Below are 24,291 nucleotides of genomic sequence, written 5' to 3'. Positions count from 1 at the left end.
TTCTGGAGATGCCGCGGCCTCAGAATCCCTCTGTAACCCAATGCTGGCCTCTCAGGCCATGTGCAGGGATGCCTGGCTTTTCTGAATCCTTGCTGCTTCCTCTGGCTTGGAGAAGCAGCACCCTTGGTCTTCCTGTTGGGAGGGTGGAGACCAGCAGAAGCCTGCCTTGTAAAAGTTTCTAGGAGGCACCTATGGTGGTTCTCCTCCCCCTCCCCCTTGGTACCACGTCCCAGCCTTGGGATCCCCAAGTCCCCCCACTCCCTTCATTTTGCTGCTGCAACCCCTTCAGAGGTGGCTGGGGAGGAACAGGGGTGTGGAGGTCAAAACTCAGGCTAATAAATCTAGGGTGGGGAGCATTTATTTTAATTTTTGTCTTGAAGCTCTTTGTAGAGGACCTAGCCTTTCCCTACTAAACTGAAGGGGTTTGGTCCCATCACCCAAAGACTGGCCCACCTGCCCACACACGTGGGGGCACAGGAGGTCTGGGAGGCCCCAGGAGGTGGAAGTTCAGAGGTCTACCTGGCCCTCTCCATCCCACTGGCTGAGGCCAGGCCAGAGGGCCGACTCCAGGGGCCCTCTGTATGCAAGCCGACGCAGACAAAAAGGCCCAGTGCACAGTTAAGACACAAACACCACACAGCTGTCCAGAACCTCCAAAGCACTGTTTATCCAGGCTCCATGGAGCCAAGTGCCCCCAGCTGCCTGCCCCCTAGTCCTCAGGGGGGCACTGGCACTGCAGTGGCCTCGGCCTGAGACCCTCCATGAGCCCCAGCCTAGCCTGCTCCAAAGCCGCTGACACATGCATGCTTAGCCCTTGCCCCATCAAGGTGGGGCCCTGGGAATGAACTGGCTGCAGACCCTCCTCCATCCCACACCCCCAGGGGCTCCATCAGTCCTTGCTAGCTCAGCACCATGTTAAATAGCTTCCTTGCAATCTCCCTTAAATAAACCCATCCCCAGAGCAACCTACCCACCCTGCACCCTGATTATATTATTCTATTGGCTTATGCCTTCTAGAGTGGAGGCGCTCTCTCCTCCTGCCCTCTACTCCAGGGAATACCATCTCCATGAAAAACCAGGGAGGAAAGTTTTTCTCTCAACTCTGAGGCAGAGACAAAGGGTGGCCTGGGTTGGAGTGGAAAAGCCAGGAATACCCTCCTCTGTCCTTTCCCTCCCCAGGGTACTTTCTTCTCCTTGCCCTCTTAGCAGCCTGGGTCAGGCGTGACTTACCCAAGGTCACAGTCCCAGGACCCAGAATCATGACCCATGTGAGAGGTTACCCTGGTTTTGACAGCCTAAACCAGCTCCAGGGCAGGATTGAACTTAAGCCTGCCTCCACCGTGGCCCCTGCAGTTCTCCAGGCTCCGAGTGAGCCGAGGGAGGTTCCAGCTCTTGATTCACTCTGTCCAGGACCCCTGGGGCTATCTCCCAGGACCCTCCACCCCTGGTGTCTCCAGATCTCTCTTGCTCTGGGGATACTCAGACAGCACCCGGGCATGGAAGCAATGGGGCCCCGGACATAGGCAAGCCTGTCCCTGGCCCGATCAGCATCTGGGCCCAGGCCAGGCCTCACACCCAGTACTGGCCATTCTTAAGGGCAGGGTTGGGTGTCCGGCAGAACTGCAGCAGCTCTGGGTCAGGCTGGCTTCCCGGAGGGGGCCCCTGGCCAGGCACAGCTGTGAGTGGGATGGCCTGGCCTGGCTCCACCTTGCGAAAGGTCTCAGTGTCACCAGCCAGACCATTGCGGGGCTTGGCAGTCAGGACCTGGACGTCATGCTTGCCCGTCTTGTTGCGTTTTCGGAGGTAGAAGAGCAGGGGCAAGATGAGCGCCAGGAGCAGAAGGACCAGGCACACGGGGATGATGACACTGAACATGTTGGCCTCAAGGAAGCCCAGGAAGCCTCCCTTGGCCACAGCAGGCACAGGGCTAGATGCCATGGGGCCTGGCTCGCCTGTGGGGGTGCTGCTCTCTGGCTTCCCTGCTTCCGTCCGGGTGGCCTCGGGGACACTGAGCAGGGCCACGCTGTAGGGCCGGGCAGCATTGTAAGGCTCAGTGGCAAAGTCCAGGGAGGCCACAGCAGGTGGGACGCCCTGTGCCCACAGCTCCAGAGTGAGACTGTCGCCTGTGGGGCTGGGGGCCCTTCCCTCTGGCCTGCCCACCTCCAGCCCCAGCCTCCCATCCTCAAGGTCCTGCTGAGTGAACTGCTCCACCAGCTGGCTGCCCCCAGGCTCCGTCCTGGCTCGGGGCACACGGACCACGCGGCCATGCCGGGGTCCCTCCAGGAGGCGGAAGCGGGGCACACTGCCTGTGCGGTTGGCCAGCTCGCCAGCATCTAGGATGGTGGGGTCCAGGCGCAGGGTAGCACCCTGGGGCCATGGCCCCCCTGCCCACACGTGCAGCAGAGCCCTCACAGTGATGTTCACTACGGCTGATGCGTTGACACCCCTAGCCAGTGCCAGGACTCTGAAGTGGTCATGAGAGGAGGAGAAGTTGGTGAAGGCAAAGACCACCTCGCCCTGGTCTATCTGGAGTTGGCTGAAGGCCGAGGCGGGCCGCCCACCCACCAGGAGATGCCCGTACTTCGGTCCTTGGATGAGGTGGTATGCTGCCTCTGGCTCCTCCCTATCTGAAACCACCCGGAGCTGCTGCTGGCTCAGTGAGGAGCGCCCCAAAGCTTGGGGCACCTCCAGGGGTGCCCGCAGCTGCACCTCAATGGCGGACGGTAGGATGTCCACGGCCAGGGACATGGGCAGCGGTGGGCTGGCCCCATCAGACATGCTCAGCTGGAAGACGCCTGCCACGCTGCTCCCGTTGGCCACGAAGGCCAGCCGCCCCGAATCCACGTCGGCTTGCGTGAAGCGGGTCACGGGCCCCGGGCCACCACCCACCAGGCTGAGGAAGCCGTTGTGGGGTGCCCGCTGGACCTCATACTCAATCTCCCCAGGAGCTGAGTCTGGGTCCACGACGCTCAGCTGGGCCCGGGAGATGGGGGCACGAGAGCCTCGGGTGATCCGGAGTGGGACAGAGGCCTGTGGCTGAGGGGGCCGCTCATTTACATCCCGCACTGTGATGGCAAAAGCCTCTGAGGTTTGGGGTCCAGCCACGGTGGCCCCTGCTGGCCCCTGGAGGTGGGCACGAAAGTGGAAGCCATCCTGTTGGGTACCCCCACCGCCGTGGGCATACACTAGCTGCCCTGCAGCCAGCTGGGACTGCAGGAAGTGGGGCTGCCCAGCGTGGAGGGGCTCCTCAGACACCAATAGCTGGCCCCGGCTGGGGAACTGCGTGACCTGGAAGAGCACATCATGCTCTAGGCGCTGGGATGATGGAACGCTGGCCAAGAGGTTGGAGGCATCCAGGGCAGCCATGGTGATCTTGGCCCGCTGGCCCTCGGGGACCCAGAGACCTGGGGGTGGGACACAGGCTATGAGGGTCCAGCCCACTGAGGGAAGAGCCATGGACCCTCAGCTGGAGGTGCCGCAGGGCAAGGATATGCCTCCCCCACACCCTCAAGCCAGGTCCTCCAGGGTGGGGCTCAGGGTTCCCAGGAGGACAAGGACTGTGTCCCCGCTCTGATGCCAAAAGCTTCCCCACTCACCTTCCCTGTGACTTCCCAGGTTCTGGGGGCTGAGACAGGAGCTGCTGACCCTGGCCTTGTGTCCCTTCCTCCTGGGCCCTTCCCATTGTCCCTCCCCACAATCTTGCCAGTTCATCATGCTGTTCACCTTTGTTCTTCCAGAGGTGGCTGGGGCGCTGGGGACAGGCAGCCTCAAAAGACACAGCCACAGCAAGGGTGGCAGCCACATCCCGGGCAGGTGGTGAGGACAGCTGGAGCTCTAGGGTATCATGGGCCTCCCAGAAGGGCTCGGTGGGCATCTCATGCTCATACAGAATATTCCCAGCATAGACCTAGGGGAGACACCATCGTGGGGTGAGAGGCAGGTCCAGTCCGGCTTGTCCAGACACTGAGCACTTCTGTCTCCTCAGGCCCCACTCTGGGCTCTCCTGGCTGTGCCCAGGTCTGTGCGTGTGACCCACTCTCTCCCTCACTAACTCAGTGGGTCACATCAGGCAATGCAGTGCAGAGCTGGACTCTGGAGCCGGAGTCTGGGCTCAAACCCCAGCTCTGCCACCCTGGGGAAATCGCCTAATTTCTCTGACCTCTGGGGAATGCAATGATCTGTCTGTGCTGCTCTCTAAAGCGAGTACTTCTTGTGCACAGGATCTTATCCCCTCTTGCCTTCTGAAGACACCACTTCTACTGTCTTCTGGCTTTCTCCTATGATGTCAGTTTCCCCCCAGATGCATCATTCCCTTCATTATGCAATTATGCTATTCTTTTGTCTCACTTACATTAAAGCTATTTAATTATTATTACCATTATTGAGACACCACAGTGGCGTGATCATGGCTCACTGCAGCCTCGACCTCCAGGGCTCAAGCAATCCTCCCACCTCAGTTTCCCAAGTAGCAGGGACTGCAGGCAGGTGCCACCACGCCCGGCTAATTTCTGTTATTGTTTGTTGAGACAGGGTCTCACTGTGTTGCCCAGGCTGGTCTTGAACTCCTGGGCTCAAGTGATCCACTTGCCTCAGCCTCCCAAAGTGCTGGGATTACACGCAGGAGGCACTGCACCTGGCCAGAAAAAACTATTCTTGACTTCACATTTTCCACCAACAACACCCCTGCCCCTTTGCTTCTCTTTGCAGCAAAACTTCAAAAAGCATAGTTTACACTCTCCCCCAGGCATTCTTGGGTCTCTCTACCCAGGATTTTGCTCCCCCATCACCATATCTCCTTTTGCCAAGGGCACCAGGGGCCTCCGTGTTGTTGGATCCAGCAGTTAGCTCTCAGCCTCCTCTTACCTGCTCAGCGGCACTGGCGCCACCAAGCAGCCCTTCCTCCAAGAGAGCCACGGACTCCGGGATACTTCAGTCTGGGGTTCCTCCTGCCTCACAGATTCTCCTGGCTGTTCCTCCTCTTCTCCCCAACATCTTATGGCCAGGTCTCCAGGTTCTTTTCTGTCTACAGGCACTCTCCATGGGTCCTTGTTCAGTTTCCTGGCCTTAAATGCCAGGTGTGCTGAAGACCCCCTTATTTGTAGCTCCAGCCTAGCCTGCTCTCCCCTGAACCCCAGACTCATGTTTGCAGCCGCCCCTGCGGATATCTAGTGGACATCTCAAACTCAACCTGCCCCAGCTGCACTCCCGATCGGCTCCACCTGCTACAGTCATCCTGCTTCAGAGACCATAGCTCCGTTTTCAAGGGCTCAGACCAAACCCTTGGAACCACCCTTGCATCCTCTCTTTCCCTCAATCCACCTCATCTCTCACCTGGATTATTGTAACAGCTTCCTGTGTCCCAACTGCAGTCCCCCACCTATTACATTTTGTTCTTAACACAGCAGCCAGAGTGAGCCTTTTGAAAGGGAAGATTATGGGGCTCTTTGGCTCACATAGTGTGGTGTCTCCCCATCTGTCCACTAAGGCCTGGCTGTGACCACATCACCCCGTGACCTCAACTCCCCTCACCTCCAGTCCAGCCACACCTGCTGTTCTATGGGGCTGCCTGCAGTTCAACACCAAAGAATATTCTTCACTCCAGGAAGAAAAGAGGTTTCCTCCCACTAAAATCAAAATGTGTTCTTTTGGCCTATCTTTTCTTCCCCACCCCTTTTTTTTTTGAGACAGAGTCTTGCTCTGTTGCCAGGTTGGAGTGTAGTAGCGTGATCTCGGCTCACTGCAACCTCCACCTCCCGGGTTCAAGCAATTCCCCTGCCTCAGCCTCCTGAGTAGCTGGGACTATAGGTGCGTGCCACCATGCCCAGCTTATTTTTTGTATTTTAGTAGAAATGGGGTTTCGCCTGTTAGCCAGGATGGTCTCGATCTCCTGACCTTGTGATCCACCCGCCTTGGCCTCCCAAAGTGCTGGAATTACAGCCATGAGCCACTGTGCCCGGCCTTATTTTCCCCTTTTAGGAAACACTGGGAACTATTTTTCTTCTCAGAGAAAAACAGGACTTGCACAATAGTAACATGGAAACTTAACAGGGTCTTAACCTGTGAAGACTCTAGGAGCAGAACCTGGAGTAAGGGGGAGCAGGGGCCAGAGTAAGGGGAGCAGGGCCCGGGCTAAGCAGGGCCAGCCTAAGGGGAGGCAGGGTCCAGTCTGAGGTGGGGGCAGGGCCCGGTCTGCAGTGGGGCAGGGCCTGGTCTAAGGGAAGCAGAGCCTGGGCTAAAGGGCAGCTGAGCCCAGTCTGAAGAAGAGCCGAGCTATCTACATAAGGGCTAGCACCTGTTCTAAAGGAAGCGGCTGCTCCTCTGCTTTCACTGTAAGAGGGAACACAGGCCTTTTAAGAAAATGGGAATCAAGTTTTTTGTTTAATTTCCCAAAGGTTATATGTTGACAATTAACTTCAAAGTATTAGCTGCTGTGTGCAGGCCAAATAAACACATCTGTGGGCCAAATCTGGCCCAGGACTAAAAAGCTGCCAGTGGCAACTTCTGGTCCAGGCTGAATGGTAGGCAGGAAGGAAATGGAGCCCCCAGGAGTGGGAGTGGGAGCTGATGCCTGGATACAGGAGCTCTGTGGGTAGGAGTGAGACAAAACACAGGGTCCTGAGCTCTGGGGAGCAAGCAGTGTCCTCCGGTGAAGGAAATCCTGGACTCGCAGGCAGAAGTTTTGCCTCTTACTCGCCATGTGCTCTAAATAAAGTTACCCTGCCCTCCAAGAGCCTCCGTTTCCTTATCTGAAAAATGGGGACACCTGACCCCTTCCCTGCCCAGTTCAGTGTTGTGGGACAGGGCTGCTGTCAAGACAATACCCAGTCCTGCCCTCCTCCCTGAGTGGGCCAGGTAGCCCACATAGCCTCTTCCCTGCTTTCCTGGGTGGCACTGCCAGCCTGGCCCCCGGTGCCAATTCAATCTAGTCCTTCATATTGCTGGGGCATGGGGAAGCTCTGAGTAACGTGGGACTATAGAGTGCGAGAGGGTTGCTGATGGCCGGGTCCCGTGCCCTTCCCATTCCTGGGCATTCTTGACAAAGGCTCCCAGCAACTGAGGGTATGCAGCAGCTGTAGACACCAGCCTGATGAATATCTCATTGTGGGGAGGGGGCCATAGCAGGAGTGGGCCTCCAGGGAAATACAGAACCTGGCCTGGGAGGTGTTGATGTGAGAAGCCCAAGAAACTATTCCACCTGTCAAAGCCACCTCCTTCCAGATGCCCAAAGGCTCCCCATCTGAGCCACTTGCTGGGCGGGAACCTTGGCTTTGCACTTGCTGAATACCATCTGCGCCTCTCAGGAGGGAGAGTGCCAGGCTCAGGAGGTCCCTGCCCAAGCAAGGGAGCTTGGAAAGGGGCCTGGGGTGTGCTCTGCCATTTTTGAGGGCTGGTAGGGGGACCTCTCTGGAGGTACTTGGGGCAGTACCGCGTGCCGTGGCTCCTGAATGACAGAGTCGGCTCTGCGCCCCACAAGACCTCTCCCTACACCTAGAACTCACTGTGATCATGTGCTGGGTCCAGATGCCCCTGCAGCCTCCTGGCGGGAGCACCATATGTGCCGCTTGCCTGGGATGGCCCTTGGAAGAGTCTGCCCCGTTCTGCCCTGCTATGGAACAACCCCTGTTCTGCCTTCGGGAAGAGGTGTTCATTTAAGCGATGACTGGACTGGCCCCCATGGCACATTATCACAGAGTCCGCTGCTACCCACGGCTGAGAGCTCTAGTTCTTCCTAGTGGTCTCTGAAGCTACCAGGATGGATGAACGGTGGCTTCACCCTCTTGGCCGACTCAGCTGCCTTTCATCAGCTCATCTGCCCCTAGGATCCACTCTGCCTCTGGCTGGCACCTGACCTGAGCCCCAGGCTCACACCTCTGCCCACAGGCCCAGCGGCTACTTCACCTCCAACTCTATCCCCCACCAAGCACTGCCCCTCGCCAGCTACTGGGGTGCCACTAGTGCCCCCACATGGTGCCCCCTCTCCAGACCCTCGGGTCCGGCTGTAGCTTCCTTCTGGAAGCTATACCCCAAGACCCCAGCCCTACTCTGGGGCCCTGTATCCCCGACTTTCTGTATCCTTCTCCCTCCTTATGGAACATGAACTTGCCCTGCCAGCCTGGCAGCTCCTGGAGGGCAGGACACCAGGGCCTGGACCATGGCAAGACCGGGAACGTCTGCTGCCAGTGATGCTGGAGCTGGCACCCATGTCCACATGATGTCCATGGCACCGCATCCACCTGAGGCTGGTGGTGGCTGCAAAGTGGGGCCCTTACCTCTGCCTGAGTGAAGTTCACCAGGGTCTCCCCTGTGCTGTCCTGCTGGGCATGGAACAGCCGGCCTAGCTGGGGGCCCCGCACCACATGGTAGAGCAGGAGCTGGGGGTCGGTGCCTGCGCTGGAGCTGGCTCTGAGGGTCTGACTGCTGAGTGGCTGCACGGACCCTGCCAGAGGCAAAAGGGGCTATCAGACTTTGACTGGGAGCCAGGCCCAGGCCTGTGTCTGCAGAGAGGCAGTGTGACCCTGGCGTGCCACCCTCAGCTCTGCCCCAGCTCCTGGCACCCAGGAATGCCCACGATCAGCACACCCACCTGGGCAGACAGTCAGTGTCCGGCTGCCCTCCAGCGAGAGGAGCACTTGCTTCTGGGCCGTCACTCGGAAGAAGTGTCCAGAGGAAGTGTGCTCGCCATCGGAGAGGCCGAAGCGGAAGCCTCCATCCAGGGTTCCTGGGGACAGGGGCATTGGGTCCAGCTGGCCCGAGCTGGCTCCCCATCTCAGGGCAACCCCGTGGGCAGCAGGAACCTGAGGCCCGGCCCTCAGCACCCACCTCTGTGTGAGAACAGCACGAGTCCGCCATCCAGCTGGGCCTGCGTGAAGCTGCGCACCTCGGTGCCCGGCGCCGCCCGCAGCACTACCCGCCCGTTGCTGGGCTGCTCGATGGTGTAGACCAGATCCTCGGACCCAGAGTCGCCGTCCGTGCTCCTCAGAACCTCCGCAGGGATGGGCGCAGTGGCCCCCTCCCACATCTGGGGACACAGGCCTGTGAAGGTTCTGCCTTGCCCTGCTCACCCACCCCTTCCTCCCCGGCTCTGGGCTGCCACCAGGGTTCCAATTCTGCTGCGTCTCAGGCCCTCAGGTGGCATCGAGGCTGGCACCGCTCTGGCTCCCCTGCACAAAGGGCCCTCCCCACGTTCACCTTCCCTGTCACCCCAGGGAAGGCCCCAGGGAAGGTCATCCTCCAGGCCCAGCTTCCTTGCTCTCCATCTGCCCTAGTCCTGCGTGTCCCTCAAGGCCAGCTTGTGTCCCCTACCCAGGAAGGCCCCTGTTCTTACCCTCACCAAGTTCTCACCCCCAGAAATCCCCAACGCCGACCAACAGTGCTCCCTAATCTGTCTCACTGGTGGGGCAGGGGTCTCCTTTCAGAGCCTCCGTGTGTGCCTGGCCAGGGCCGGGCACAGGTGGGAATGGTGATTTTAGAAACGGGCCCTCCCTCCGGCTGAGAGAGGAGTGGGTGGCGTGGAGAGTGGAGGACTGATGGTTGGCATGTTCTGCAGCACAGAATCAGCGCTGCGATGGGCCCAGGTGCTTCCAGAGCAGTTACGGGCCCTCCTCATGTTGGGTGAAGGGGACCCTTTTTCAGGCCTCCCACTTGCAAGCAGAGCAGGCGTCTGTTCCTGAGGTCCTGGTACCAGTCTTGGTGGGTCAATTACTTGCAGGCAGAGCTGCAGTGGGACTCACATGCCCGGGAAACAGAGCCTTCTGGCATTCCTGGGCTCCCTGCCCCGGCCCCAAGGAGCCCTCAGGCCCAGCCCTGGCAGGAGGGGCCATAATGTTGCAGGGCCGGACCCTAGCACTGGGCTTCTGGAGCAAACACGGGTAGATGGCACCACCTGGTGGCCACATTGCCACACAGCTGTCCCAGCCTGTGGTTCCAGAGCACTGTGTCCCACTCTTCTGCGGCCTCTGCACCACCACGCTGCCCCCTATGGGCACATCCTAGACCACCAAGGCCTCCCCCACAACCCCTGCCCCAGGTGCCCCATGTCAGAGACAGCCCAAGTCAGTCCTCTTGTGGAACCTTCAGTGGCTCCTGCTGACCCAGGAGGACGCACCCCAGAAGCCGGCATTCAAAGCCCTGCCATGTGGGCTTAGTAAATCTATGCCCTTTCTGTTCTACCAGAACTACTTTTGCAACCATGGAGAAGTTCCATCCCATGTCTGGGCCTCAACTTCCACCTGCAGAGTGGGGCCCTTACCTCTGCCTGAGTGAAGTTCTCCAGGGCCTCCCCTGCACTGTCCTGCTGGGTGTGGAACAGCCTTGTGCAGGAGTTTGGGGACCCAAGCTGTAGCCTTCACTTGCTGGGTGAAGGTGGGAAACAAGGGCTTCTGCCCTGATGCCTGCCCTTAAGGGCTTGTAAGTGATTCTGTCGGGAGTTCTGGTCCTGAGCCACAGGAGAAGGAACAGCAGGGCCACCCGTGGCCGCTCAGAAGTCTGCCTACCTTACTTGCAAGCGTCCAATAACAAAACCTCCCACCTGTGTTCTGTTTCAGCACAATCTCACAACTCTCCTTCCAACAACCCCGTGAGGCATGCGGCAGCGTCCCCATTTTGCAGAGGAGGAAACTGAGGCTCAGACAGGGGGAGCTCTGTGCTGGGAAGTAGGGGACGCTGGCCTCTTTCTCGAAGCAGACATGGGGGATGGTGCCAGGAATACTCTCACCTGCAGGCCTGTGTTTGTAGTGAGGACGGGGGGTTGGTCATTGACAGGCAGGATGGTGACAGTGAAGGCCACAGGATGGCTCTGGCGGTCCATCTCGGAGGCATTAGCCATCAGGACAAAACTGTCTGTCAGTGTCTCGCTCCCGTCGTGCACGTAGCGGATCAGCTGCTCTTCCACCTACGGGCAGGCCCAGGGCTAGTCAGGCCCCAGCAGCACCCTTCATGTCCTGCCTTTGGGTGCAGGAGGAGGCTGACTCTTTTAGGGCTTCATTTTCCATTGGTGGAAAATGGGGACCATAAGTTCTGGCTCCAAGGAGTTGTGAGGAAGAAAAGAGATATGGTATTTAAAGCACAGGTGCTTCTGAAATGCGACTCCCCATCTCCTCTCTGTGTATAACCCCCAGACTGGGAGTACCTGGGGCTCCCTCCATTCTGCCCCCAGAGCTGGGCTGCAGCCCCTGGGCCTCTCTCACAGCCATACCTCTCTCCAGGAGAAGGCGCTGAGGGTCCTGGCTTGAGGTCCGTCCTCTTTCTGCAGGGCCCCATGCCGGGGTGGCTCCAGCACCTGCAGACCGAGGCCCGGGAGAGTGGGGAAGTAGGGCCCGGTGACACGGAGCAGTGGAGGGGCCAGGGTGAGGCTGCCACCCTCAGGGACGCTGAAGTTTTGCGCATCCAGTGGGATGGCAGCGGGCAGCACCTCCAGCTCCACGCGGACACCCTCGAGGGGACCACCCAGGCCCGAGGCCACATCCAGTGAGAAGGCATCGCTCCAGGCCTCAGGGCGGGAGTGCAGGTACAGGACTCTGCCCGCGTCCACTGCCTCCTGGGAGAAGCTCTGCACGGGGTCTAGGCTGGGTGGCTCATCTGCCAAGATGCCACGAGACACCATCACCAGGTAGCCAGCACTCGGTGGACTCTTCACTGAGAATACGATGTCTGCCGGCGGCACTGCCTCCTGGGTTGCCTGGTTAACAGAGGTCATGAGGACTCACAGGGGGCCACAGAGGGGGTCTCACAGGGGTCCACTGTGGCCCTAAGCAGCCAGAACAGGCTTGATCTTGCCTCACTTATTCCTCCAGATACCACTGCTCATTTAGACAGACAAACACACATGTGGGTTCACACACACAGCAGCTAGACAGGCAGCTGGTCACATTTTTTGTTTTTTGACAGTCTCACTCTGTCACCCAGGCTGGATGGAGTGCAGTGGTGCAATCACGGCTCTCTGCAGCCTCAACCTCCCAGGCTCAAGGGATCCTCCCACCTCAGCCTCCCAAGTAGCTGTGACCACAGGCACGTGCCACCATGCCCGGCTAATTTTTAAATTTTTTGTGTAGAGATGGAGTTTCACTGGTTTGCCCCGGCTGCTGGTCACATGTTAATACCCACCCCACACACGGTTACAGGGGGTCAGTCACACAGCTTGAGATGCACTCCCCCGGAGAGGTGCATAATCACATATCCCCAGACTCAGTGACACAGACACATGAGTTCATCATACGCTGACACAGTCACACATGTACATATGCAGGTGTGCACACACACACACACACACACAGGCCCCCCTGCTCAGGATCTGTTCAGGCCTGTGGCTGGTTTGCAGGCAGCGTCCTCCCCAACCCCTGCTATTACCATCCAGGACCATCAGAGGGCGCCTCACCCCACCCTTCCTGGAGGCACAGCCGCCTTCAGCCCAGGCCCTATGGAGCTCAAGCCCCAAAGGCCACATGGGCTCCCTCACCTGACGGGCCAGCCATGAGAGGCTAAACCACGCCCAAACTCACATTCCCGTTCTATGCCTTTGCCCGAATGTTCCTGCTGCCTGGAATACCACTCCCCATTCTCTGCTCCTGATGGCCTGTGCTCTTAGAGCCTGGCCCAAACGCTGCCTCCTTCCTCGAGGCCTTCCTGATGCCACATCTGCTGGTTTGCCATGGGCCCCAAGCTCCAGACATGCAGACCAGAAAGGTCTCCGAAATGAGCAGTGTAGGGGGGGACACGGGGGTCTGAGCAGCAGCCGCCTGTCTCCACGGTCAGCAATCCCCAAAGCTCAGGGCCCGTGATGCCCTCCCAGGGAACTGACTGCAATGCAGAATCTCGGGCTCCACTTCAGAGATTCTGTAGGGCTGGGTGGGGCCCAGGAATCTGCATGCTCAGCCACACCATGGACACGAGAGGACACGACCTCTGGAGGCACACACAACTTCCAGGAGGATGGGTGTACAGCAAGCTCCCCAGAAATTTAGAAACACAGCATATACAGAAACACATCCGAGGCACGTGCACACATGTAGCCTGGGGCCACCACAGCCACAGCCCAAGTCACATGTGTACTTGTGACACTCCGGCATGGAGGCTGGGCGGGAGGCCCTCTACCTGGCCCACACCCCTGCTCATCACCTCCAGCTCCTCACCTCCAGCTGGTCCCTTCTGATCTCAGCTGCCTCTCCCTGGAAGACGTAGATCTTCTTGTGCCGGACCAGCTTCAGTGGGGCCAGCGGGCCCTCTAGGGCAACGGTCACTTGTAGGGTGGCATCTGTGTGCACTGGCCCCGCTTCCACAGAGAAGGCCAGGGTGTCGCGGGGGCTGAGGCTGCCATTGTGGCTATAGAGAACGGCCCCATCCAGCAGGTCCTGCTGGGAGAAGGCTGTGGCTGGCTGACCAGCCCGGAGTACCTGTCCCCACCGAGGGCCGGCTGTGACGTGGTAGTGGACCTCATCCCCACTGCGGATGTCAAGGTTGGTGTCCAGGTGGAACACAGCTGTGTCGATGGTGCCCTGGCCTCCTTGAGGGACCACAAGTCTGGAGCCGTTGGCCACACGCAGGTAGGGCTCCGAGGCCTGCACCTCCAGCAGCGCAGTGGCCTGGTGTTGCCCATCGGACACCTGCAGCTGGATCCAGCCACGGTCGGCCCCTGAGTGCACAAACAGGACCCGCCTCTTTCTGAGGTCCTCCTGGGTGAAGCGGTAGATGGGCCGCGTGGGCTCATCCACGGCCACGATACTGCCAAAGAGGAGGTCCTTGCGGGTCAGCACCAGCTGGGAGTCAGCAAAGCCCGAGTCAGCATCGCTGAAGGCCACGTCGTCTGTAGTCAGCAGCCGCCGCCCACCCCGTGCCACATGGAAGACGCGGCTGATGGTCTGCACAGGGGCGTGGTCATTCACGGGTTGGATGGCCACCCGGAAGACTCCCCGTACCTCCTCCCAGGCCATGTCACCACTGCTCTCACCCTGGCGGGTAGCAACAAATGGGATATCATCTTCTGTGGTCTCGGAGTCATCATGCTGGTAGACCAGTCGGCCATGCAACAGGTCTTCATTGGTGAAGGATGTCACCATAGTGGTCTTGTCCTGTGTCCCACGCCAAGCCAACCTCCCATGGCGGGGCCGCTCCATGACCTCATAGAGGTAGCTGGCACTATTGAGACTCTTGACAAAGAGGTGGTCAGCAGAGAGGACACCCTCACCACCCTCAGGCACCACGAGGAGGACATTGGTGAGGACGGGCGCGTCTGGGTCACCACCAATGTGGATAGGGAAGGTATAGAGCGGGGAGAAATATGGCGGAGCTGTGACACGGAAACGGAAGGTGTCCTCGACTGCCTCCGAGGCACGTGCCGTGGCCCCATAGGTCACCCGGCCAGCCTGTATGTCATCCTGGGTGAAGCCCTGACCGTCTGACAGCCTCGTGCCCTGTAGTTGAAGGTTGCCTTTCCTGGGAGCCTGAACCACCTCATAGTGGAAGGTTGGGGGGCTTGGGCCTGCCTCCTCCAGGGTGGCCTCCAGGTGGGCTGTGGTGAGGGTCTCCTGCTGGGTGTTCTGAGTGTGCAGTGGCTCCAGCCGCAGCATCCACACGGTGGCTCTCTGGATGGTCACTGGGAAGGACAGATTGCTCAGGATCTCCTGGCCCACCTGCACCTCCAGGGCCAGGTTCTCCACGATGTCCTCGGTGCGGTGCTGTGGGTCAGTGCTCAGGTACCTCACGCGGCCCTGCTCCACATCCCGCTGGTGGAACGCCTGTGTGGCCCACCACTCAGCACCCTCCACCCCACCTGCCCCCTGCTTCTGTAGCTCCCCGAACTGCAGGGCTCCGGTGACGCGGAACAGCACGCTCACATCCTGCCCCACAGCATTGGTCTCCACCGACAGGTTGGCGGGCAAGATGGGCATGGCAGAGCCTTGGGCCAGGTGCAGCCCTGTGCTGCGGTGGATCTGTATGGCCGGCCGGACGGCCACCACCTTCAGCGTGGCCGGGGGGCTGGCCTGCAGTCCATCGCTGACCCGGAATGTCAAGTCCTGTGCAGGGCCACCGCGGTGGACATAGACTAGGCTGCCGGCCTCCAACTCCTGGCAGGAGAACTCGGTTGCCGGCTCCCCAGGCTGGTCTCGGCGCTGCACGGGGAGGCCAGAGGGGGTGCCAAGGAACTGGAAGGTGAGGCCCTCACAGGCAGAGTCTGGGTCATAGGCCTGGAAAACCTCGGGCCCCAGCGGCTTCTGTGTGTGTTCCAGGATCACCATGAGGCTGCCATGTGGGAAGATGATGCGGGGTGGGTCATTGACAGGGTTGACCTGGATGGGCAGGAGGTAAGTTTGGCCCCTCCGCAGGCATGAGGGCATAGGCACCCGAGCCGTCACCGACACCTCCAGCACCAGCTGGTCGGAGGTGTCCTCAGAGCCATCGTGGATGAAGCGGGCCTTGCGGTTCACCACGTCCAGGAGGGTGAACATTTTTCGTGCCTGGGCTCCTGGGATGTCCAGCTCGAGCTCACCATGGCGTGCCCCTTGGGTCACACTGAATAGCACCTGGGATTTGCGCAGTTCAGCCTCCATCAGGTCCAGCGTGGGCTGCACGTGCCGCCACTCAAGCCAGGCTGTGCCCCCCTCGGCCACCACCAGTGGGCTGATAGTCAGCAGCTGGGTGAAGTTGGCAAAGACAGGAGGTAGACCTGGTTCAGGCACGCATGGCTCAGGCAGCTCCATGGCAGGCCAAGCCTCGGGGGCCAGGGTGGAGAAAGCTTCATAATGGCCATAGGCATCGTCCTCATACTCCTCCTCCTCCAGCCTGCAGCCAGCCACCATGTTGCGTGTCAGCAAGGCTTCCCGCAGCCCCCGCCTCTGGCCATTGACACTGAGGTCTTCCATGCAGCCCAGCAGGGAGGCATTGGTGGCCTCTGGTGTCAGGCCCAGGCGGTGTTCCTGGAGGTGACGAGAGGCCTCTGCATCCAGCCCCCCGAGAAGGAGACTGCCCCGTGGCTCCAGGTAGCTGAGGACTCCTCGGTTCGAAGTACGCGTGGGGTACTGGTCCACAGAGACTTCCAGCTGGTGAGCATTGATATGGACACTGACCTCATGGGGCTGCCCGTCGGCCACAGGCACACTGTTGTGGAGCAATACCGTACCCTGGCCCTTCTCAACCACGGCCCGCAGGTGGCCCTCAAATATGTCCACATAGATAAAGTCCCCACGCCGGCCCCCTGCCTGGAAGGCCAAGGGTGCCTGCCGGCTCTGTGTGGTGAGTGTAAACTCTAGGGTTCCTTCATCCTGAGTGCCCCAGGCAGGGAAGGCAGCCAGAGAGTGGGGCCCAGAGAAGCCCAGGGCCACATCATCACCAGCAGAAAACTCTTCAGCACAGCCCTCATGCACGTCAGGGGTCAGAGGCCGGAGGAGACTGCGGCCATTGAGGGTGGCTGCATGGAGGCACCCCCTCAGGGGTCGGCTGGTTCCCCTCAGGTAGGGCAGGCCAAGGCTCCCAGTGCCCCCAACAAAGAGCCCATAGGGGACCTCGAGGGGGGTTCCTGGGACTGCAGAGGAGGCGTTCAGAAACCCATCGACTGACAATGTGGCCCAGCCCTCTACGACAGTCAGCACCGTAGTGTGGGGAACGGAGTCACTCAGCAGCGTCTCTGCTGGGGTCTGCAGCCTCAACTCCTCCTGGCCTAGAACAAGTCTGACCTGAAGAGAGATGGGGAATGGAAGATGGGGGACAGCACTTTGAATCCATCATTTCCCTTATAAAAGCATAGAGCCAGGCATGGTTGCAGTGGTGGCGTGGTGGCTCACGCCTATAATCCTAGCACTTTGGGAGGCCAAGGTGGGCAAATCACCTGAGGTTGGGAGTTCAAGACCAGCCTGGCCAACACGGAGAAACCTTGTCGCTACTAAAAATACAAAATTAGCCAGGCATGGTGGCGCATGCCTGTAATCCTAGCTACTTTGGAGGCTGTGGCAGGAGAATTGCTTGAACTCGGGAGGCAGAGGGCAGTGAACTGAGATCATGCCATTGCACTCCAGCCTGGGCAGCAAGAGCGAAACTCTGTCTCAAAAACACAAAAACAAAAACAAACAAACAAAAAAAGTGTAGTGGGTTCCCCACACTTGGAGCCCCAGAGTGGAAAACCTAGGACAAGGACCTCTAGTGCCACTCCTCTTGCCGTCCTGCCATCTCTTTACTCATCCTCCAAACACTCACCAAAAAGCACTCTGGGCCAGGCCTGGATGGGCTCTGAGGACCCTGATGTGAATCAGGTGTGGTCCTCGCCCACAAGGAACTGACATACAGCAAGATGCTGTCTTAGAAATCCAACCTGTATTTAAAAATGTTTCCCCTCTTTCCTTGAGTGAGAGGTGCCAGAAATATTGTCTTGGAATCTGGATTTCAACTCTGGAATAATGGGTAACTGGGAATCCCTCGATCAGTCCCCCTCAACAGGGCAAAGTTTCTTGGGGTCATTGAAGGCAGCCAGGCTCACTGTTCAGAGACAGGCTAATTTTTAAATTGAAATTTAAATACTATATATTCTGAGAAAAAGCTCCCTGACCTGGGGTGGAAGGAGATCTTGGGGAGAGATGGATATAGTTCTGTCTCCATGACATTGACAGCAGAAATGGCTCTGGTACAGTGCTCCCAGATGGTAGAATGGGAGATGGCAGAGTATGGGAACTGCAGAATCAGGGCACTAAGAACTATAATTTTGGAGTCCTGGTATGGAGCATCTCTGTAGGGGTGTGGCATCATTGTACTTGCAGAACTGGACAGTCATCAGCACCAGCCTGCACCACACCAGTGTTTAACAGTGACACCCTGTGGCAATGAGAAGCAATGAAAGCAGCAAACTGATCAAGCCCTAGTCCTCTCCCCAGGGGGTGTGGAAGGAGATGGCTGCCCCCAATTTTTTTTTTCTTTTCTTTTTTTTTTTTTGAGATGGAGTTTGGTTCTTGTTGCCCAGGCTGAAGTGCAATGGCACAGTCTCAGCTCACTGCAACCTCCTCCTCCTGGGTTCAAGTGATTCTCCTGCCTCAACCTCCCAAGTAGATGGGATTACAGGCATGTGCCACCATGCCTGGCTAATTTTTTTGTATTTTTATCTTTTATTTTTATTTATTATTATTTTTTTTTTGAGACGGAGTCTCGCTCTGTCCCCAGGCTGGAGTGCAGTGGCGCGATCTCGGCTCACTGCAAGCTCCACCTCCCGGGTTCCCACCATTCTCCTGCCTCAGCCTCCCGAGTAGCTGGGACTATAGGCGCCGCCACCACGCCCGGCTAATTTTTTGTATTTTTAGTAGAGACGGGGTTTCACTGTGTTAGCCAGGATGGTCCCGATCTCCTGACCTCATGATCCGCCTGCCTCGGCCTCCCAAAGTGCTGAGATTACAGGCATGAGCCAGCATGCCCAGCCTTTTTTGTATTTTTAGTAGAGACAGGGTTTTACCATGTTGGCCAGGCTGGTCTTGAACTCCTGACCTCAGGTGATCCACCCGCCTTGACCTCCCAAAGTGCTGGGATGACAGGTGTGAGCCACCGTGCCCAGCCTTTTTTTTCTTTTAAAAATAGAGATGGGGCCGAGTGCAGTGGCTCACGCCTGTAACCCCAGCATTTTGGGAGGCTGAGACGGGTGGATCACGAGGTCAGGAGATCGAGACCATCCTGGCTAACACGGTGAAACCCCGTCTCTACTAAAAATACAAAAAAAATTAGCCAGGCGCGGTGGCGGGTGCCTGTAGTTCCAGCTACACAGGAGGCTGAGGCAGGAGAATGGCGTGAACCTGGGGGGTGGAGCTTGCAGTGAGTGGAGATCGCGCCACTGCACTACAGCCTGGGTGACAGAGCGAGACTCTGTCTCAAAAAAAAAAAAAAAAAAATAGAGATGGGGGGTTTCATTGTGTGGCTCAGGCCAGCCTTGAACTCCCAGGCTCAAGTGATCTTCCCACCTTGGCCTCCCGAACTGGTGGGATTATAGGCATGAGCCACTGCACCCAGCCTGGCACAAATTTGGAATAAGACCCTGGGTTCTTAACTCTTCATGGTTTGGGAAAAGACTCAAGAAAGAGCCACAAGACTCCTCACTAACAAAGCTTGTGGTGTCTTGAAGGATGAAATGGAAAAATGAGGAAGCTGAGGCAGTACTGGTGCTGTTACTGTCGTGGACAGGCAGTGGTGCTGCAGAGAAATTGGTGCAGTGCCACAGGGATGCACAGGGGTCATGGGGACCCAGGAGGGGGCCTCGCCCAGGAGGAGGGGATGTCCACACTGAGACTTTAAGGAGAGGCTGGAGTTAGGCATGTGCAGGGAATGGGTGAGCATGCACCTGGCAGAAGGAGTGTGGTGACCAAAGGCCTGGCATCAAGCGACTGTAAGATGGCCGGGAACTGAAAGCAGTTCAGTGTGGTCAGAGCACAAAGGGCCAGCAAGGGCTTGTGGTGTGAAACATGGTTGGAGGGAGCCAGTGGGCAGAGCCAGTTCATGAAGGATTTGCCATTTCTAGGCTGCTGCTGCCCATCCCACAGTGGAGAACTTGAGACCCTAAGATAAAAGTGACTTACACAAGGTCACACAGCCAGCTGGGGTTCACTCAAAGCTAGAGAAGGAATCCCACCCTGAATCCCGCCCGGATCCCAGGGGGACGTCACTGACCTGCAGGCGTCCAGAGTAGAGCTGCAGCAGGAGGTGGTCAGCTGGGCCTGCTGCCAGGAGAAGGAGGGCTTCGGGCTGGGACGTGGAGAACTGCAGCTGTAGGTCTATGTCGGTCAGAGCTGTGGCCACAGGCACCTCCAGGTGGTTCTCACCGAAGAAGGAAGCTGTGTGAGAGAGGGAGCTGTGGTCCAGGCTCAGATGCTTGCCTGGAGGAGGTGAGGTGCCACAAAGAGGTACTGGTGGGTTGAAGAAAGGGGTCCATGCTGGCGCACCCTCATGGTTCTGCTATATGGTGCTGTCTGTGAGTACTGCCTGGATCCCAGCATCTTCTTCGTCCTGGCACCAGAAGGCACAGCCTCACCTTGTGAACAGTCAGACCTTGACTTTGCAGGAGGTCAGACCCAGAAATTCCCAGCAACTCAGGTCTCCTCCTTGGAGGTTCCTGGAGCCAGAGGCCTTTGCCAGCTCTGACTCACCTCCCCTGGGCCCCAGAGGAGTCTTCCTCCCGGGTCTGGGTCCCCTACCCCCGCAAAGGGAACCATCACTGGCCTGATCACCTGGCTTGGTGGTCACAGCCCCGAGGAATGGAGTTTCTAGAGAATCACCCCCAGTCCAGACTGATCCCTGCTCAGATTCCTTCTCCTAAGTGCCCTTGTGCTTGGGCTCCTGTGCAGTGCCCGCCGTGCCATGCCCCGCCTCCATGGGTTGGCTGGGGCCACGGCTGGGATCTGGTGGAGGTGTCAGCATGGCCCACCTATCCCCGCTTCTCTCTCAGGCCATCCTTCCACCTGCCATTGAGGGTGGGGGCGGGAGCTTATTGGCCTGAGTCTGAGAAGGAGCAAAGGCTCTGAGGCCAGATGGAGACCATGTGCAGGGTCAAACCAAAGTGGGCCCACACTTCCTCCATTACCCTGCTATTGCTTCCTGCTGGAGAGCTATTCACAGTCCCCGATGAGCAGTCAGATCCGGCCCCATTGTTTCCACCATGGCCAAGGAACCAGGGATGAGAACAGCTGAGCTCCCAACTTCCCCAGGCCACCACGCAGGCTGAGGCTGAAGACAGGGGCTGGAAGGGGCTGAGGATCTGCTGGGCAGGCCAAAGAGGGCCTCGCCAGGCAGAAGGCCATGCCTGGGCTTGCCTGGGGTTAGTGGTTCCTATACAGGGCCCATTCTGTCCCACGCCGGGACTCCTCCTCTTTTGAATTGCTGCTTCCTCCAGACAGTTTCCCCAAATTAGCCTCCCCGACTTCCAACCCGCTGCCACAATTTCTGGTCTATGCCTTTTGTGGTGATAAAAGCCAAATATAACTTTGACTTTGCCTGCAGATGTCCAGGGCTTGGGGGCAGACAAACACGGGTTAAAAACGGTGATTCATCCCTGTTGGGTTTCCCTCAAACCCCGAGAGCAAGCACAGGCTGACGGCCTTGATAGGGATGATCCGGCACCGGCCCCACATGTGCTGGTCCCTGGCCAGCCTGAGCCAGCTGCCATCTGCCTGAGAAAGCAGCTTCAGCCATTGGAAGAGTTGGAGACTTGTACGCCCTAAGGGCAGCCTGTAAGAACCCCTTGGGCTGAATTAAATCCCCTCTAGTTATCTCCTCCTGCCAGTACTGCTGGCAACACCAGCACCTTGTCTGGGAAGCTAAGGGAATCAAGCGAGCCCTGCAGACCATCTGCATAGAGATGGCCCAGCAGGCTCAGCAGAGGTTGGTGCCAGCAAAGGGCAGACCAGTGAACTGCAGGTGGCGGCCACCTACTGGGGTGCCTTATTTACAAAGACATTGATTCCTAAGAGCAAAAGACAGCACACTAAAGTGAGGGAGGCCATAGCACAAGGGGTGGGGGCACACGGCCCTGCAGAATGGAGCTACCACCGTCACCGGCTGGAGCGGCTCACAGCAGCTGCCAGGAGCCGACTATTGAATTTTCAGGAATTTTGAGAGCCAGGTGATACTGCCCATAGTGAGAATATTTATACCAGGAAAAGAGGCAAGCACTGTAAATAAGGGTTCCCCCTCCCCAAGAAAGCCCATTGCTAAACATTTACCTACCCAGCACATGTCCCTGCCACTACCCACCCTTGTACTAAAGGCATATGTAGACCAGCCAAGGCTTGGTCAATGTCAGGGCTCTGGGCCACACAGGAACTGAATTAGATGGTTGGCCCTAACCACTGAACCACCTGCCTGCAGCCCCCTCCCAGCAGAAGACAGTAGAGCCTGTTTGGCTAGAGTGGGAGGGTGGCAGGAAGCAGAGGTACTTTCCAGAGCGCTGGGGTCTGAATGGGTCCATTGAGGGGCTGGGCCCTGCTGCTTCCTGTGGGGCTGAGTGGGAGGGGCTCACACAGGCTGTCTTGTGCTGCTGGAGCACATAGCCAGGCAGCCCCCCATCCCAACAGAGGCCTCTGAGGCCTTGCTGGCCAGGGCTTTGGAAACTCTGACAGTGCCACTCCCTCCACCTCCTGGTTTCCTTTTTCTGCCCCTCTTACACTCTCTGAGGGGCTTCAGTTGCAAGAACCCAGAATCCCTGTCTTGGAGGTGGTTGGCGGGGGCAGTTGAAGAGGGGCTTTGAATGGAGAGGGTGTGCAGGATAAAGATGTAATAAGCTAGGAGTCAATCCAGAGGACTTCCTGGAGGAGGTGACGGTGGTGTACAGTCACAGAGAGGGAGGAAGCAGCAGTCTCTGAGGACAGCAGCAAGGCCAAGTGAGAGACTGGCAGGGGTACACAGGTCCCCCTTGCGGGGGTTGAGGAGGGTTTCTGCTCTCTCACCCCCTAGAGACTCTAATTAACTTGAAGCAAGAGAAGTAGAGGGGAAAGTAGAATGGGTCAAGCCAGGCTCAGCTGCCTGCCTGGGGCGGGGGGAATGGAGGAGGTTGTGGGGAGACATCGGCACAGGCTGGATCGGACCTGCCCTTGACTCTCCTGGGTCAAGAGGACCCATGATTCATCAAAACAACAGTCCAGACCTACAGCAGCTCCATGGGCTGCCCTCTGAGCCAGGAGAAGGGGCCCACTTCAGGCCTCAGTGTCACCATTCTGTAAAATGGGCACATCCCTCCCACCTCTTCCCCCTCCTGACTGTAGGGATTAGTCCTGGGGGTCCCTCCCTGGTCTAGGAGTTTGCTGTCCATATGGATGTGGAGAAGGTTAATGGCGTGGGGTGTCTGGAGGTGCCAAGCCTTGGGCATGAGAGGAGCAGGATGCCCCACAGGTCTGGGGGCCCATGGGAGGGGCAGGAAGAGTGCTGCGTGTATGGGCTTCTCTCTGGAAGGTGCGTCGGTGAGCGTCCAGGGTTGTATATTAATAGATGTGTATTTGTGTGTGCCCGCAAGCATGTGGGTGGCTGCTGGGGGTGTGCTTTGGGTTTGAGTAAGGCTGTGTGTTTGTGTGTGTGTGCGCGTGTGTGGGCCGGGAGCTGCCAGGACAGAGCAATGATTGTGCCTGGGCCTGTCCTGCCTTTCGGTGCCCGCCTGCCATTACTTGGCTGGGCCTGGCTCCATGAAAGGGGCTGTGTGTTCTTGGAGGGTTCCTGCCCCTCCTGCTCGGCGCCCATAGAGAGGTTTGCTAAAGGTGGGTATGTCCTCAGGCTTCCCACCCTTCCTCCCCATGAACAGGGCACTGCTGTCTGGGCCTGAGGGTGGGGTGGCTCCATCCTTCCTGAGACCTAGGCCTGGGGGCACAGAAAAAGCCTGTGTCCTTTCCCTCCCAAGTCCCTTCTCAGGGGCTAGGGGAAACCTCGGTCAAGGTCCCCAGCAAGCCTCCTCTGGCAGGGCAAGGGCTGCGCTGGCATCTCCGGGCTCCCTGGAGGCACTGCTAGGAGGAGTATGGATGGGCCCCTGAGGCTTCCATCCTGACGCCCAGCCCTCTGTCTGACACCAGGCTCCAGGGACAAGGGGTCATCGTGAGGGGAGCATCTCTGCCCATCAGGCCCACTTCCCCCTGCCAGGGCCCCACCTTCCCCAGCCAGCCCAGGGCCAGGTCTCAGGCACAGATGCCTCTTCCAGGCTGAGGGTTGCTGTGGGCTCTGTTCCTTCTGAGTCCTCAGAAGCCTGCCTCTGTCCCTGTATCTGCTCCATCTCTCCTTCGACTCTGGCCATCCCTGCTGCCAGGCTCTGCCTCTGCTCCCCCTGGTCTCCCCCTAGCTCTTTGGCTCCCTCTTCCCTCTGCCCCATCCTGGCTGTCTCTGGGCACATCACCCTTTGCCCTAGGACAGTCTGGAGGGCCTGGCCCGGGGCCCCACCCTTCATGGGTGCTGAGTCCCACAGCGTCAGCATTCTCTGTAGCTCAAGCCTGCAGCAGGGCACTCAGCTTCCACCTTCCAGACAGACACACTGAGGCTCCAGAGAAGCGATTTGACAAAGAGAAGCAGAAAGAGATCCAGCAGGCCCAGCATCACCCGTGTGAGCCCCACCCACCCAGGCACCCCCACTACACCCCACTCTCTGGCAGTGGATCCCTGTGTGCCCCACTCCTACCACATTCCCGGTTGCCTGGGGGCAGCCCCACAGCCAGGCTGCGTCATGGGAGCAGTAGCATTCCTGGGTGTCTGCTGCTGCCTGACTTTATAAGGGAGAAAGTCTGGGAGCCTGAAGCTGCTGGGCAGGATGGCTGGTGGGGAGTGCCTGGGCCCGTAGTTGAGGGTGAGGGCAGGAGACCTGGACATCTG

General features: G+C 58.5%; 1 protein-coding gene across 1 annotated transcript; it reads right to left on the bottom strand.

Annotated features, from left to right (window-relative positions):
• Positions 1–342: 342 nt before the first annotated feature.
• CSPG4 (chondroitin sulfate proteoglycan 4) lies at positions 343–23,178 on the bottom strand. The gene is made up of 10 exons (XM_025389823.1): positions 23,106–23,178; positions 19,624–19,829; positions 13,128–16,664; positions 11,195–11,677; positions 10,715–10,891; positions 8,821–9,019; positions 8,585–8,719; positions 8,271–8,437; positions 3,724–3,907; positions 343–3,404 (listed from the first exon to the last, which is right to left on the bottom strand). The coding sequence occupies exons 1-10, from the start codon at positions 23,176–23,178 to the stop codon at positions 1,570–1,572; spliced, it is 6,996 nt and encodes a 2,331-aa protein (XP_025245608.1). The 3' UTR covers positions 343–1,569.
• Positions 23,179–24,291: the final 1,113 nt, after the last annotated feature.

This window comes from Theropithecus gelada, chromosome 7a, assembly GCF_003255815.1.
Source record: "Theropithecus gelada isolate Dixy chromosome 7a, Tgel_1.0, whole genome shotgun sequence".
Classification (NCBI taxonomy): Eukaryota; Metazoa; Chordata; class Mammalia; order Primates; family Cercopithecidae; genus Theropithecus; species Theropithecus gelada.
The sequence above is the reverse complement of the archived record's forward strand: the minus strand, read 5'-3'. Positions and strand labels throughout refer to the sequence as shown.